At 42.1% G+C, this 16,072-nt stretch overlaps 1 protein-coding gene and 1 long non-coding RNA gene across 5 annotated transcripts in view; one reads left to right on the top strand and one right to left on the bottom strand.

Moving 5' to 3' along the window:
- Positions 1–16,072, bottom strand: part of LOC308384404 (teashirt homolog 1-like) — a 174,549-nt gene that overhangs the window by 25,774 nt on the left and 132,703 nt on the right. For 3 of the 4 annotated variants that reach the window (XM_080862946.1, XM_080862947.1, XM_080862948.1), the window contains one exon: positions 4,841–5,441. In XM_080862946.1, the coding sequence (XP_080719072.1) occupies positions 4,841–4,880 (40 nt within the window). In that variant the 5' untranslated portion in view covers positions 4,881–5,441. Of the gene's footprint in view, positions 1–4,840; positions 5,442–5,610; positions 6,296–16,072 lie in introns of those variants that run through there. The other variant, XM_080862945.1, reaches the window with a different exon arrangement.
- Positions 6,734–11,848, top strand: LOC308385144. Its single transcript, XR_013969462.1, has 3 exons — positions 6,734–7,089; positions 8,720–8,803; positions 10,678–11,848. It is a non-coding gene; the product is annotated as an uncharacterized lncRNA (long non-coding RNA).

Here is a 16,072-nt window from a genome sequence, read left to right on the forward strand (position 1 = left end):
CACACACATTCACAGCAAGAAACACACTTTTCACTCCACATATGTTTTTCCCCCTCTCAGCACTGCTTCAAACCCTGACAAATGTCATTAAATCCATTATCAGAAGCATCCCGATAAAACTAACATAAGGTTCTAATAGTCATCATTTTGTGCTTGTTTCTCAGCTGACAGACGCCGCGAGCTAAATTCCTGCAGAGGAATACAATGCCAAGTAGCAACAACAAAATGTATTAACGCTGCTCGGCTAGGAACTTTGTTCCTGCTCTGCCAAACAAACCAAAAGGCTGTTAGCAGAAAGATCAGAGGGAAAGGCAGAGCATTAAGAAAATCTTCTCACACTCGCGGAAAGCCGCATTCACGTTAAACTATTAAAAGGCCTCTAACGCCTACCGCATGGCTACTTGAGTCGAGTTACCCACGATCAGAGCAACGGCTTCTTTGTCACCGGCGCGTTTTTGATTGTCACGTGATGCTCCAGGCAAACTCGGAGCCACCTCAGCTGTTGTTGAGTTTACACTTGAACAACTGAGGTGGGCACATGAGAAGCGGGTGATTCCGAGTTGATTTTTATCAAGGCAGCTTGCAGACTTGACACCTTGCTGAATTTGTCAGCAGTAATCGGTGGACCTGTCACTGATCTGTCAGCTACCTGGATAATTAGGGACCACAGCTAACGATGCCGTCAAGGAGAAGAGAAGCCCCACCCCCCACCCCCCGAGTCATAATTAAGAGACTCCTTTTGAGGCAGAGATAGTGGCAGCATAGGGCAATCTATTTAGGAGAGAAGAAGGCAGCCGCTGATGTCAGTGAAGACGCTCACAGGGCTAGGCAATGTGTGTGCATCTTGGCTTGTTGTGGCTTCGGTGTAGCTGAATGCTGCACGGTGCTTTAATTAAACATGTGTAGAGCTAAGCTACAAAGAAATCATTAAAATGTAGCAGTGAAGTTAGTTTACAGCGCACGTCGAATGATGCATATTTAAAAAAAGGAAAGAAAAAAAAAAGAACAGCATCCACAGTCTGTGATTATAACCTGAGTGATTTATGTTTAGAGTGCTAAACTTCTAATTAGCTACACAGTCAAACCTACTCAGTTACCTTACAAATTTATCAGGAGAGCAAGAAAGGAAAACCAATTACTGTCTTCTGAAAGGGCCACGCAGCCATGTTTAACAGCGTAGCAGCATCTTTCTCTCTCATCGTGACCTGCACTAATTCTGTCAGCACAGGAACTGATCGCTCGGCTGTCAGAGGAGATGAGGATCAGGATCAGGATCAGGATCAAATCTTTCGAAACTTGGGCTTTTAACTGCGAACAGGAACTGAAAACAGGGCACGCGTGAGTATATAGACATTTATGGAGCTGCATCCTGCTCAGCTCACAGTGGATTGGTCACTTCACAGTGTGCTCCCTCTTCCTCTTTCTCTTTTACTTCAGCCAGTAAAAGTGAGCGTGGTGCGGGGTACGTAATCAAGACGATCCTTTCGTCCTTATTTTTTTCTTTTCTTGAAGCTAGACCTTTTTAAATCCCGAGGAATACATCTAACACGGTGTCACACTGTAATCACGCTCACGTGTTGAATGATTAGTTGACAGATTCATTACTTAGAGTGACAGTGTTTGATTTAAGATATCGCGGTTGGCAAACTAGAAGCAGGATGAGACATGCGGCAATACCATTAATTTTCAAGCAGCAATCAAACCTGTGACCTCTGCATCGAGGCAAATCTGGAGTTATGGCTTCTCTGTAAATGTTATATAAAGTATCGCCTATCTGCTAATTAAACTAAACGCTGGTTATCTTGGTCTAGTATATAGAACGTGCTGTCATTTTTGAAGACAACCTTGCTACTAAACAGTCTAAGAGGTCCTTTTCTTTAAAGAGTGGCACGAGCTTAAGTTAATGTCAGAGTCTGTAGCATTGATTGTGTGCTTTTAAACCTTTTATGGTTTAGCTAACCATCTCGACTCATCGGTTAATCTGCAAAATGTCCAAAAATACAAAGGAAAATGCGACCAAACGAGGCAAAACCCAAAGATGTTGGATTTCCTGTGATAAACAAGAGTCAAGATCCAGTCAGTGTTGGATATTTTTCTTGTTTGATAAGCAACTAAACTCGCTGGTGACGTTTAAATTGTTGGGTAATGGTTTCAGGCCCGACTTTAATTGCACTTAAATTAAAGCAACACTGGCACAATGGCAACACATGCACTCTTTGCAGCTGTTTTACCTTAAGCTAGCATGGGCAAAGTCAGCAAACTGTTCGTATAAAGATTTAAAAAGAAAAACCACACAGGTTGCTCTTTTAGTGTGGTTTATTTTTACAAATCAATCTCTCACCACACTTGTTTATTCTCATCCTTGATTATTGTTACTTCACATCGCTGCATTGTTTAGCTTCCATTAATTACTCAAGGAATGCATGTACATAGCTGCACTTTGGTGAAGGGAGACGGAAAAAAGAAAAGGGAAAAAGAAAGAAAGAAAGAATGAAAATGACGACAAATGACTGCAGCAAAAGTCTCTACTGCTCAAATTGCTCTGCACTGAACTCAACTGCCAAAACTAACAGATGCAGTAATGCGGTTCCAAATGAAAGAACACTGATGTATTGTCACTGGTCATAAACTAGATAGGGTACAGCGCCATTACAGGGTCTAAAATCATCACTGTGACTGATGAAACAGAGCCCATTTGAAATGGCATACAAAGAGCTATTGAAACCCTGTCTCCCGCTCTCTCTCTCTGAGGAGCATATGCAACATTTTGTTTCAGTGCAACTCTAAAGTGACAAATCTGGGTTGTGGAAATATCTGGTAATGCATTATAAAAATAGCCTGTGTTTATAGGTGTGTACACCGTTTTACTGAGGAAACAGTCTCACGCAGGCACACGCACATCAGCGGAGGTGTTAAAAGTTTTTGGATTGACCATATGTCAAGTACTGGAAATAATGTCGAGACAAAGCCTGCCAAGTTAGGATTGACCATTACTGCCTGTGATGTATGTGTCTGTCAGAAAAAGCAGACAATCGAATCAATATTCAAAAGCTGAGCAGGAATGGGGCCACTTCAGAGCTCAGCCAAATGACCAGAAGAGTCTGGAAAAGACAAAACATAACAACACCCCCCCCCCCCATGTTTTCTGCTCTCCTATGGGGGGTTTTCGCTAGCAAAGCTGTGGCAGAGGTATATAAACCGCCACTATTCATTTTCACCATGCAGGCTTGTTCTTCAAACACATTTCTCTCTATCATCACTAAAGCCTCGCGTCAATTAGAAATTACAGCCCCACCGAGTTCAAAGTCTTCCCGTCACAACCTTGATTAAGTCTGCTTAACCTCACATTTCCACTGCCTGCTTAACATTCTACAGCTGTTTTATTCGGCTTTGGTCATTACTGCATGAACTTCAAAGGCTCCTCTTTCCCCCGTCATTTGGAAATGCATGTCAATCACAGCCGTCTCTCGCAGGGACATCAAATGGAATCAGGCAAACATGCGACTCTCTCGCAGAGCAGCTCACGTCTGGTCAACTTAATGACAACACGTAGGCCGGACTGTCAAAAGTCAGGCTGTTAAAGTGGAATTTACTTCACTGATCTTTCCCTTTTCTCAAATGAAAACAGGACTTTTGGCACTTCACAGTACACCTTCCTCTAAATCACATTAAGCTATGTTTATAGAGTGCGATTACAGTTTTCCATCTCATATTTAGGAAGCTAATACACAGCCTGCCAAAACTGGAAAAGTTAATTAGCAATTGTTAGTTTGATTATACTAAACTTGCATTTTTATACCACACTGAATCAATCAGATTCCTCTGATGACTTCCAGAACAACTTCTCCTCACTTTTCTATCCATGCTTAATATCAGATGCACTCAAGTTAAACAGCATTTCCTGTTTCTGCAGGATGAACACGAGGTCAGGTCTGAAGTGACCATAGGAGTTCACCCTGTGATCTTGCTACGCCCCAGCACCCCTCCTCCCTTGTTCCCTCCCCCTTGGGGTATTAAACGCAAAGTATTTATCCCGCTTGAGAACTTTTCTTTCAATTTGTCTTTTCTTTGCTCCTCTGTGGGGGCCAAAAAGTTATCCTTTGAGGAAGTCCAGCTGCCGGGCGCATGCGTGTCTCTATGGTGAATGATTTACTGATGTTTATCAGGAATGAATAGATCAAAGGCAGTCGCATGACAGGCGATCAATCAAGCATCAAATCAAGGATGGCAATCCCAGAGCGGAACACAAGCTGAAAATACGCTACTTTCCCTTTCCCCCCTCTTTCTTTCTTTTTCTTTTCTTTCTTGTTTTTTTTCTGACACTAACGCATCAAGCACGTAAGCCTGTAAAAATGAGATAAGATGAGCTTTTGTTTGGAGAACTTGGATGCTGGCAACCTAGTGGAGGATCAGATTTAAAGCTTGAAACTAAAGTGCAGCTCAGCGCATTTGCTTCTAACGGGAAAAGTTGGCACTGAATAATGGCTGCTTAAACTAAGGACACGCTACCGTTCCCAATAGAGATCGGAGATTACGCTCTAGGTTATTTAAATAAACTTTATTTTGGGTTGAGTGTTGAAAACTGCGCAGATTAAACTTCACATTTGTTTTGCTTCACTCTGAGCTACAATTCACCGATAAGCCACGGACGTCAGGTCTTTGAGCGCTTATATCGTGTCCTGCATCAGGCCTTTGGAGCTACTGCGTGAACTTGTCCGGGGTACACACATCTGTGCCGATCCCTGGCTTTGTATCCTACCCGGGGAGGGAGCGAAGTGTGCGTGCTGGAGCCTTTCTGATGTGGGGGGTGGGAGTGTTCGGTTGCAGAGCCGGGGCTTACCTGCTGACCGCCGCGGTGCTTGCTGCTTTCTCCTCGGCATGCTGCTGCGAGACTTTCCGCTGGACTTTTCATGCAGAGATCAAAATAGCGGACGAGCTGGAGAGGAAACCGGCGCAAGGCGACGAAATCAGAGCCAGCAGCGGTTCATTGGGCTCTTCGGCTGGGGACGAAGCTGAAGAAATGTTTCTGAGATTTATTTTGATCGTTGTTATTATCGGGCTGTCCGGCGAGGAAAACGATGCGGATCGTTTAGAGAAGAAAAAAGAAAGAAAATCAAAAGGAAAAAATGGGGGCTCGTCCTTTAACTTCTGCCAGAAGAACTCATCGCAGGCTGGCGTGCTGAAAACTAGCAGAAAGCTCCGTGCGGATCTCAGTCTGTCGGGCAGGGATTATATGGGAGAGCTGCCTGAAGCCAGTCGCCTCGTTTCCATCAAAAATACGTTCGCCCCGCTGGCTGAACAATTTCATCCCCCCGTAAACAGCAAGAGTGAAGAAAACGGAGATCCGGCTCGTGCGTATTAACTCACACTCCGCGGTGAAGATGAGTCCAAAACTGCGATCTCTCCCTCCGTCCAGGTGCCACAGCTCCGGTCTCCTCCAGCTACAGGAGGAAATCAGGAGGGGAGAAAAAAGGAGAGGAAAGAGTGACACGTTAGGCGGGCTGGGTGTATGTCAATCAGTCAAGTGTGAGCGTGTGGAAACCCCGGAGCAATCAACTCACATCCCATCTCCCTGAAAGCACCCACTGGATAAAGAAACAGGCTACTCACATACGCTTACCGCCCGACTGTCAACACGGACACTTGACGAATTTGTCACAAAGTCATCACAGAAAAAAAAAAGATAGAAAGAGGAAAAAAGCGAGCAGATTCCGGGTCTCAGCTGTTATTATTCCCTGATTTTTATTTATTGTTATTATTTATTTTAAAGGCGCAAGGAGGAGCGTCCCCGGATATTTCTCCGCAGTGAAATGTGCGCACATTGGTGATGCGTGGTGCGTTCCGACAGCTCCCACTGATAGACAGACACATCCAGCTGCCTTTCCGGCCTCTCCTTTACTCCACCCCTCCACAAGCGTCACCCTGACAGTCAGAGCCCACCTGTCAATCTGCGGCTGTTAATTGTTCACTGGGACGGCTTTCATTTCAACGCCCTGCTGTCCCCAAGAAAGGTGCGTCCTGTTCCTGGACACACGAGGAGGCGATGTGCAACCTCGTTTCCAGACAATAGAAATGAGAGGTGCCTGGAAAAGTAAGAAAAGTGTGTGTGTGTGTGTGTGTATGTTTGTGTGAGAGAGATATTTGATGTAACAGTCACTGCTACACAAACTTACAGCCAAATAAAGTTTTAAGTGAAATGAGGACTCGGGGCATATCTTTTACCTACAGAAAATACATTTGTTGATTATTTTTGAAGCACCAGGCAGATGTTATTGATCCTACATAATAAAGAAGATATTTGCCAGGCCAGGCTAACCGTTAGATTTGCAACTTCAAGCATCAAACACACAATAATTCAACTACAAGCTGCTTGGAATCTGGAGGGTTTTTTTTTTCTAATAATGTATAAGAATATAAATTTCTTTCAACGTTTTACTTGGAGAACAGGAAAAAATAATGTTTGCACTTGAGTTTTCAGCTAGATAAGATGCTGCTGCAGCATTTCCTTTGTCAGTTTTTGGTCTCAAAGTTTTGCAAAAACAAAACCAAAAAAATGTGGATATTTTTGGTGACCTCTTTAGGGGGACAAAGAAGGCTGAAGATCGATTCGTTACACCTTTTTAAAGTGGGGCTTCTGGTGAGGGAAGGGGAGGGGCTCTGAATCCGCAAGAGGCTCCATTAATAGCCTACACTCCATCCTAACTATTATCCACCATAAAGTGTTTATAAAGAGCACACAATCTCGGCTAGTGTTATTTCTAATGAGGCATCATGGTATAGCCGACTGATGCGGCAAGCGCCGAGGAGCACGGTGAAGGAGAGGAGGAAAAGTCTGAAATTTGCTTTACACTGAGCCCGATAGAGGGTGCGGTGATAATCACAGCATAACTTGGATGCCATGAAATCTGGCACAGACTGTGTGCGCTCCGTCTGCAGCCAGGCGTCGGACTTATTATTCATCCAGCTACACCGGCTTCAGTTCAGGCTGTAAAGCAGAGGGTTTGGACCGGATCAAGGAAGAAACTGGATTTAAAAAAAACCCCAAAACAAATCTCCCAGCCGTTCCACTCCCGCTTTGACTAATTCCGGGTGAGTTTCCTAATTTATCCTTCAGGTAATTTGGCGTTTTCACAGTGACCGGGTAGTAAGTATGGATCACGAACAGCAGAGAAGTTTTCTGCTTCTCGACTGACGAGTTTATTTTGGAGCAAGCCTCCTATCTGTCTGCAGAACTCCTAATCTGCGCAGGGAACACGTCTGAGGTGGCTTATTATATGGTAAAAGAAATACCAAGTACCGCCCCAACATCTGTCTGTCCCTGCCTGGCTGCTGATTGATGGAACAGACTTACGTCACTAATATTTCCATCTCAGAGTCTGCGGACAGACAGGAGAGCTGCTTTTCTCCATCTTATGGTGCTTTTCATATAAAGCTAACACAGCTGTGGAATATAAATACACACACACACACACACACACACACACACACACACACACACACACACACACACACACACACACACACACACACACACACACACATTTCTGTTTATTTAGACTGATTAGTAGGTTTCATTTCCTACATTTTTGAACGTGAACACACATTTACTGGAAAACAAATGTAATGATTTAATATCTATTGTTTTGTAGTATATGTTATCCTCATTATAATAATTCTGATTGTTGCCATTAACTAACTAGTAAACATCTTACCTTTGCTTATTCTTATATATGTTTATGCTGCATTGCTGTGTTTTGTGATGAAGCTATTAATGCAGTAATATAGAACCAGTTTGGCTGCATAGCCACCGCCACAAACTAATCCACTGCTAAAAAACAGTAATAAGCATCAATACTAGTATAATGAAAAACAAAAGTTTGATCAGTTTTACATTTTCAGATATATGCTGAACTTTAAAATGCTACAAAGAGGTCACGGAAATCTAATCTGAATTGAGTCAATAATGATGAAATATGAAATAGAAAGAATGTAATAGTTGTTTAAAAAATTTTTTTAATAGATTAATTGACATTAACTTTTGATCTTTTGCATCTGTAAGAATTTTGCGGAGGGGCAGCAAAAGGCTTAGAGAGGAGACGGCCGTGCAAGAGCTGATCTGAGGCCGGGGTGGGGACGTGTGGTTCAGGGAAAAGGGCAGAGAGCCATCTCAGCACTTAAAACATCCCTGCACATGCACTGAGACGCTGCAGTATTGTTTCTTTTCCCATCTTTTTCTCTTATTCCCTCATCTTGTTTGAGGACGCGTATACGTTAGTGACCTTGGAGCTGAATTTCAACAGCCTGTTGAAACACACACACGCGCGTTTTAATAAATGCCCCTCTCCGTGTAACCTCTCACCTAACATATAGGGTGTTAGGTGTACAAGTGAAAGTCGGTGTCTTGCGATTTGGAGATTGTGATCCAAACTGCTCGCTATAGTAGATCCTCTAACTGTGATTCAGCCACTCGTGTCCATGTGTGCGAACGAGAATTGCCAAACACAGAAACAGTTGTTTCCCGCCTCCCACCCCCAACTTGTACACACAAAGCACCTTCCTCCACTTAACTACAGCTCACTGACAGCACGATGACATGTCACGCGTTTTCTGCATGGAGATAGCCTCTCAGAGCTGTGAGAACATCCATGCAGCCTCTGTGTATATCTACATACGTTATAGTTTTTGCTTCCTTTTGTCTCCTTCCTTTTCCTCTTTCTAGGTCTGACATGATGATGCAAAGCAAAGCTGTTTATACAGTCTAGCGGATCACAATGCAAACAAGTCCTGCGGGTTGTCAAATCAGGTGAGGCACTTTGAAAACACTGATAGTCTCAGATGACCAAATAATGCCAAACGCAATTATTTTGCCGAGCGAATGCTGTTACTTTTAATAACGACTGTGTTGTTGCTCTAGCTGCAGTCAAAAGTAATCTGTGAATTATATGCCGGACTGGCGTATACATAAAGAACACTGAGGAAAAAGTAGGAAATTATATGTGTATTTGTTTACTGTTTCCAGGCAGTGTAATGGTCATTTTTAAATTCAGTTTATACTATTGATAAGAGAGCTCAACAGCAGGGCTCTGTTACTATTTAGACCTAGTTTTGTACGCCGTCTAATACATTTTTGTAGAATCTAAAGTTGTTAAAAAAGTGAATAAATCCACTTATGCCTTGAGGTTTGTTCTTTCACATTTTGATCAAATTTGTGCACAGTACCCTCGTACTTGGCACTCAAACACACAACACAGTAAACATCCATTCATCCATCCATTGTCTTCCACTTATCCTCTTAGTTTCTTCCTCTTTTATCTTTTCCTTCAGTACTATTTCAACTCTTGTGCTCCATTTGTTATCATCTTTGTCATCGTAGTCAGCATCTTAGAGAGCATTGTTGGGGGAAAAAAATCGAAATAAAATAAATAAATAAAAATATGTGTTTAGGCCACACACGGTTTGTTTACTTTTACTTTGGGGAGGGTGGGCAGTGTCAGTTTGTATTGAGGCTACGCAAACTGTGACGTTCTGTTAATTCTGCCACTTTAGTTTACAGTTTGTTTGATTTTTGTTTTAAATGGGAAACTTTATACAAAAAAAAAACTTTATACAAAAAGTATAACTTTTATATATCTGAGAGATAAAAATTTTTTTTGTAAATGTCTTTAGTACTTCAAGAAGGAATTGTTGTAATTTTTTCCCATTTGATGAATTACACAATGGACCACACCAACCGTTAGTTTAATAATAAGCTAAATGATAGTTAACACACCAGAACTATAAATGTATATCAGCGGATAAATTATTAATACTAAAAAGGTTTTGAGACTAACATAATCTGCAGGATTGCTTTATTCACATTTTAGAAACATATCTGTTACCCTTAGGCATTCATTTGTGCTTTTATTCTGAAAAATCTATGCTTATCATTTCAGTTTAAGGATCTATTTTATGTAATCATGCTAATGGCAAAGATTATTGGAAAAAAAAAATCCTGCTGGAAAAAAGCATGAATTTAATGCCTTCCTCTTAATATTTATAAATAATTAATGCGGCGTTGCATATTTTTGGCCTGTGGCTAACCGTTCAAGCTTTTTGCAGCCAAAGACCTCTGATGTCAAAAGGTTTGGGCTCTGCTGGCATACAAGTATGATAAGTGCACTGCAGATTTGCTGTTGGGGGTGTTGTTACCGTCTGCAGGGCACACTGCTGGACTCATAAACGCATTTATAGTGGACTGAAATAGGGTGTAATCTTTGCTTTTAGAATCGTTCAAATAAGTTAAGATTTCGAATGTTGAAAGCTCACGGCTTATGATAATACCTCTCCTCATAATCTTGAATAATCTTCAATCAATGAAGGGTCCTATCAGATTCCCGACAATCATTGACAGCCCGAATATAAGAATATATAATAAAAAATTAATAAAGAACAGGCTCTAACTTTGACATGAGATATATCTCCACATCTATCAGATAAGACTGCATAATTAAAATGCCAAGTGTGAGTATGGAGTGAAGGAGAGGGGTTTTTTTTTTATTATATTTTTGATATAGAGATTTACTTTTTCCATGACTTGTTTAAAGTGAAGAGTTTAAAAAAATGTGTTGCTGTAGTTTTGACAATGCAATTAAAGGTTTGTAATCCCCACCTGGGCTTTTTTTTTTTTGATTCTGTCAGTTTGGACGAAGAACGTGATGAAGTGCGGTGCAGCGGTGACAGATGCAAGTTTATTAAAGGATTGGAGTCTCGGAGGGATTCGAGGTGTTATTTTACAGCACGCAGAACCTGAACTGAGCCGCTTCAGGGTGTTTACATTAGCTGTGGCGGAAACAAAGTATGAGCAAAGTAAATGCAGAGCATCAGGATGCCCCCCCCCCCCCAAAAAAAAGAAAAAAAAACCCCTATTTAAACGCTACACACCACCACGGGTCAAACGTTACTCAGGCAAACGGTGTAAACGACGAGATTTCCCACTTCCTCAAACAACCTTGCTAAAAATCCGTCCCAACTTGGCTGAATAAAGTGACATATTTCACATTTCAAAATACCAGCCTCTCTGACACGCACATTCCTTCCCTCTCCTCCTCCCTTGCCTTTTGTTTTCCTTGACACGTGCGCGCCAATTAGCATTTTTCAGCCATTAAGGAGGAAAGAGAAGCAGCCAAATGTTTGTCTCTCCCAGCTCTTTTTCCGACAAGAGTTTTCGAATGTCAGTGAGGGAGGGGGGAGAAAAAAGAACATTCAGACAGAATGTGGAATATTATCCTCAGTGTTAACATTATCTTCTTCACTTAACAATTACCAGTAGCTTTGTCTGGGAAACTGGTGTGACAACGCAACCAATTGGGTTTACGAGAGCAGTCGTCAGTCCACATTTAGAGCAATTTAAAATGATTTTCAGCGAGAGTACACAAGCAGTCGGGATTACTTTCATCTCCAGTGACGTCATGTAAACCTGTATAACATTTCGTTTTGTGAATTTTTTTATATTTTGACTTCTAAGCACAATGAGCTCCTTTCAACCGCGTGCGGTAAAACGTAAAGCAGTCTGCAAGAACTACATTTTAATGCTAACTCGGGCAGTAAGACGATAGATAGATAGAAATCGAGCATTTTTGTCATCAGGTCCTCTCGTGTGTCAAATTAGGGCGTCCTAATCTTTTCCTTTTACTCTTGAATTTAAATCTGCAAATCTCAATTTGCACACATCCCTCGCTGCGGGGCTTTCGGCTGCTAAAATCTGTCACCGCAGCTGGTGTGTCGTACATTAAGGGAGAAAATGCTCTTAAAAAGGTGCTTTTCTGACATTAACATGACTTGTGTGCATAGCGCCGGTCGATCTGTGTAGTTTGAGGCATATATTTATGAATAGGAACCTTTAATTAGGGCTTGTGTTTCCTCCCTAGTCACATTGAGGGATGGTCCTCGCCGACATTCATTAATGATAATCACCAAGAGCGATGGCATAGCTACAGGCCAAGTCTCAGGGGAGCCGACACTTGAAAAGAAGCATTAAATTACACAGAGGGACTCTTTAATTGCAAAAAGGAAAATATATAGCCATCATTGTTAAATATGATCTTTTGTAAGCCTTTACTGGTTCAAGGATTTGTCCCAGGGTTTTCTTATCCTCACATTCGTTTAAACGAATCTAGGGCCACAGTTTAGCCGTAATACGTCACAGAACCTTCGCGCATCGAGATGTTTGCCTCGGTTTTATGTATCGCAAACAAAGCACCAGCTGTAAATAAATCTACAGCAAAACCTGAAATCTCAGCAAACCTGCACGTGGAGACGTACAAATCTCAAAGATGATTAATGCAAAAACATCTACGTTGTGTTTTTGAAAGTGCCTGAAATTGTACATGGGCTTTCGCTACTTAAACGTGTCTGCGATTCAAGCGGAGCGTGTGAGCAGTGGAAACAGGCTGTCAGGGAGGCAAATAAAGGAGAAAAAGTGTTTCTGTTCCCAGATTCTGTCGTTTGGCAATAAAATGGTCTTGATATAAATAAATAAATAAAAGTTATGCATGAACACACACACACACACGCATACTCATACACACCCAAACTCCTGACCTAATTGCTCAGTCTCATTCAACTAATTAATCACAGCTGACTTAACATGGTGACAAGGTTAGGTAGGTGACATTCTCCAAAAAATCCTGTCTTTCTGTCTCCTCTGTTGCTTTTTTCCTTTTTACCCTTATTTATTAACCATTTCACCCCTTCTCTCAGATTTTTTTAAACAGGTCCATCTTTTTAAATTTTTTTGTCCTTTTCACTTCTATCCTTCTTTCCATCTTCCTGCCCTTTGTGTAGTTTTTGTCTCTTTCTGTCCTTCCTATCTCTGCCCCCCCTCACCATCAAATCATGTCTAGTAAAGGAGTAAATGGGAGAGCATAACTTGGCCCACATCTATTTTTACCTGTTATTGAAGGTGGATGTGTGGGGGGCCCTAGCAGAGGTGAGAGTGGGCATGCTCGGGAAAGAGGCGTGTGTGAGTGTGTGTGTGTTGGTGGTGGTGGGGGGTTAGGGGCGGGGTCACAATGCTCCATTAATCAAAAAGAATGACACTCATGTCGTCCGTGACAACCATCCTGCCACCCGTACGTCTCTTCCCCTCCTCCTCCATCCCACTCAAACAGGACAACTTTAGTGATGGGGAGGGCGAGAAAGAAGAAGTAGAAGAAGAAGAGAATGAGAGGGGGGGCTGGGGTGGGCAAACTTTATTAATCAAGCATCTCAGATTAATTGTTATGAAGTGTCACCCATAAATTCTCCATTTGGATTTAATAATCTTGGAGGTAGACTTAACAATCTCTGTCGTGATTTGAGTTTTATTGAAGAGGCTGCAGAGAGAGAGAGGGGGAGAGACAGAGCGAGAGAGAGATGCAGTGACACAAATAGCTTCTCAGCGGACAGTCCCTCTCCGCATGACAGTTATGAAATACAATTATCAGCAAGATCTGCTTAAGAATTCATCAACTGCACCCTGCCTTCCAAGGAGAGAAGGGGAAAAAATATCCTACATACAAAGCAAGTCTTAACTGATAAGTCTTCTCTTTTCCCTGCAGCCCTTAAACTATCATTTCAATTCCTCTGTCTCAGACATGTTAAGTCACTGTAAAGGTATGGTACACGTGTGTCTTTGAAAGCTCCCCGAGCCTTATATAAAGCATAAATCACCAGGTAATCAGGGACTACGGTAAATGACACACCGCACGCAAACCGGCATGATAGCGAGCATCTCGTTTGAAATGTACAACCCGTTGGTTTGCGTCAGGGTCAATATTAGCAGTTAATCTGTGCGTGCGGTGAAAACATACTGTCAGTGAATTGTACAACACACTGTCAGCTCTCAAAAGTAACGGAATCATAAAAAGGCAAATGATTTCAATCAGCTGTCGTCTAATTGCAGTCGCATCTTTTGAAACGGATGAAGAACGGCCACTATGTAGGTTGACAGTATGCATAAAATTAGCATAGCTTTGCATATTGCAATTCCATTAGTGGTAGTGTTATTGGAGGCTTGGGCTTTCCTTCTTATTGCACAGTGGCATTGTCTTAAAGGGACACGGGCAGGATGATAGTAAAAGTTAAGAATCATTAGGACTCAAAGCGGAGCTAATTTCTACATCAAAGAGCAGAATCTCGCATGATAACGTCGTCCGATACGAGGAAGGTGTTTTATAAGAAAAGCGCTCTGACAAAAGACAGATCTGAGAAATGGAAAGGGGCTCTGTCTTTGCTCAGAATATTAATGGTAAGTCTTTCTGTGACCGTTTTTGGAAAATGCCGGTGAAGCTTGTTAAACATGTGCCTTTAACTACACTTTCCCCTGCGCGAGATATCGTCCTGATCAATGATGCCTCGCCCGTGTGAAAAATGACTATAGCTGGATTCACGGTAAATGTTTTAGCTATCAACACTCCTTCATGGCCAATCCCTCACTGACACTACATCCTGGCGGCAGCCTGGTTAAATCCAAGCCCGTCTTCTCCCATCAGTGATTGCAGTCGTCAGCCGGTGATGTGTGGCTCCTGAGCGATGGCGTCGCTTCTGGCTCATCGGTTTCGGTGAGTTGCGAGCGCTAATTCAGCGAGGTGGCGGAGAAATTTTCTAATAATTTTGTGACACTGGAGCACCGCAAGAGGCCAGAACACAGACAGTTTGTTTACACTCACTTCGATAATGTAATTAAGACCAGAGTAAAGCAACACAAATTACTACAACTACCATGTGAACTTTTTTTAATTATATGAATTAAAGTCATAATCAGGGAGCATCAAACTCAATTAAGAGAGCTCGATTGCATGTCAGTCTCTTCCAACACTCATGTCAGTTTAAGTCTTTATTAAGCCAAGGAAAGCAGTTTGTTTAAAGCGATGCAAGGATTCTTGAGGAAAGAGCCAACATTTTGCTTCTTGAGCTTAGCAATCTGACAATTCACAGACTAGCCATATTGTTCTGCAGAGACGTACAGTGGCCGTGCATTAGTCACTGATATATGTGTAAATATACTGCTTGTTTAAAACTGCAGCTACTGTAGGCACAACCAGGTGGGTACCATTAAGCACACCCAGCTCTTTAATGTGCATTTAACCCTAAAAGAAAGGAAATGCCACAAATGCACACCAAGAAAACAAATACAATGTGTCTTTTATACAATTAAATGATTGAATACAATTTTTCTGCATGCAAAACCTTAATGCTGTTCATGTCCATGCAGTTCATGCGTCTTCCACTCAAGCAGAAAGCCCCAAACATGCCATTAGGGCTGGGCCATATCATACCATTCACGGTAATACCGGTATAATGTTGGGCAATGGTAAGAAAATGAAATATCGCAATAGAATATGGGTAAAACACGCATGCGCAGTGCCTTTGTTTTCATACGCACATGGCGGAAAAAGCATGGCGGTGACAGAGAATGAGAAGGGCGAAAGCGGATCGTTGGATGAACCAGAATTGGTTTGTAAAAATGCTGCAAGTTCAGTGGTGTGGAGCTGGTTTAGCTATCGTCCGTATGATACACAATAAAGCAATATTTTTGGTAGAGCATGCTAGCAGGCCGTCGTTATTACCGTGTTTTTTGGAAAATACGGCACACTTAAAATCAATCTTTTGATTTTTCTGAAAATCAACAATGCCCCTTATAATCAGGGGTGCACATAAGTGGTCGCTGTCAAAAAAAAAAAGACGCGCACCAGATAAGAAGGTACAATGCGCGTTTGCGTACATAAGATTTTCTGGAGGAGGACAGACATTTGTTTAGAACTCTTAAAGATGTCGAAGCAAGCTCCTTTAAGCAATTACTTTGGTGTTCCTCCACCTCCAAAGAAATGTCAGAAGGAGTCCGAACCGCGAAAGAAGTGCGTATTCTCGGAAAAGTGGTTGCAGCATGTGAGCTGGCTTCAAACAAATGATGAACGCACAGAGATGTGGTGCAGAATATGCTGTGAAAATCCCACTCTAGCGGACAACAACAGTGCCTTTTATATGTATGGAAACGCGCATTGCAACTTCTTATCTGGTGCGCGTCTTTTATTTTGACAGCGAATGCGCACCT

Source organism: Rhamphochromis sp. 'chilingali', assembly GCF_963969265.1.
Source record: "Rhamphochromis sp. 'chilingali' genome assembly, chromosome: 17".
Classification (NCBI taxonomy): domain Eukaryota; kingdom Metazoa; phylum Chordata; class Actinopteri; order Cichliformes; family Cichlidae; genus Rhamphochromis; species Rhamphochromis sp. 'chilingali'.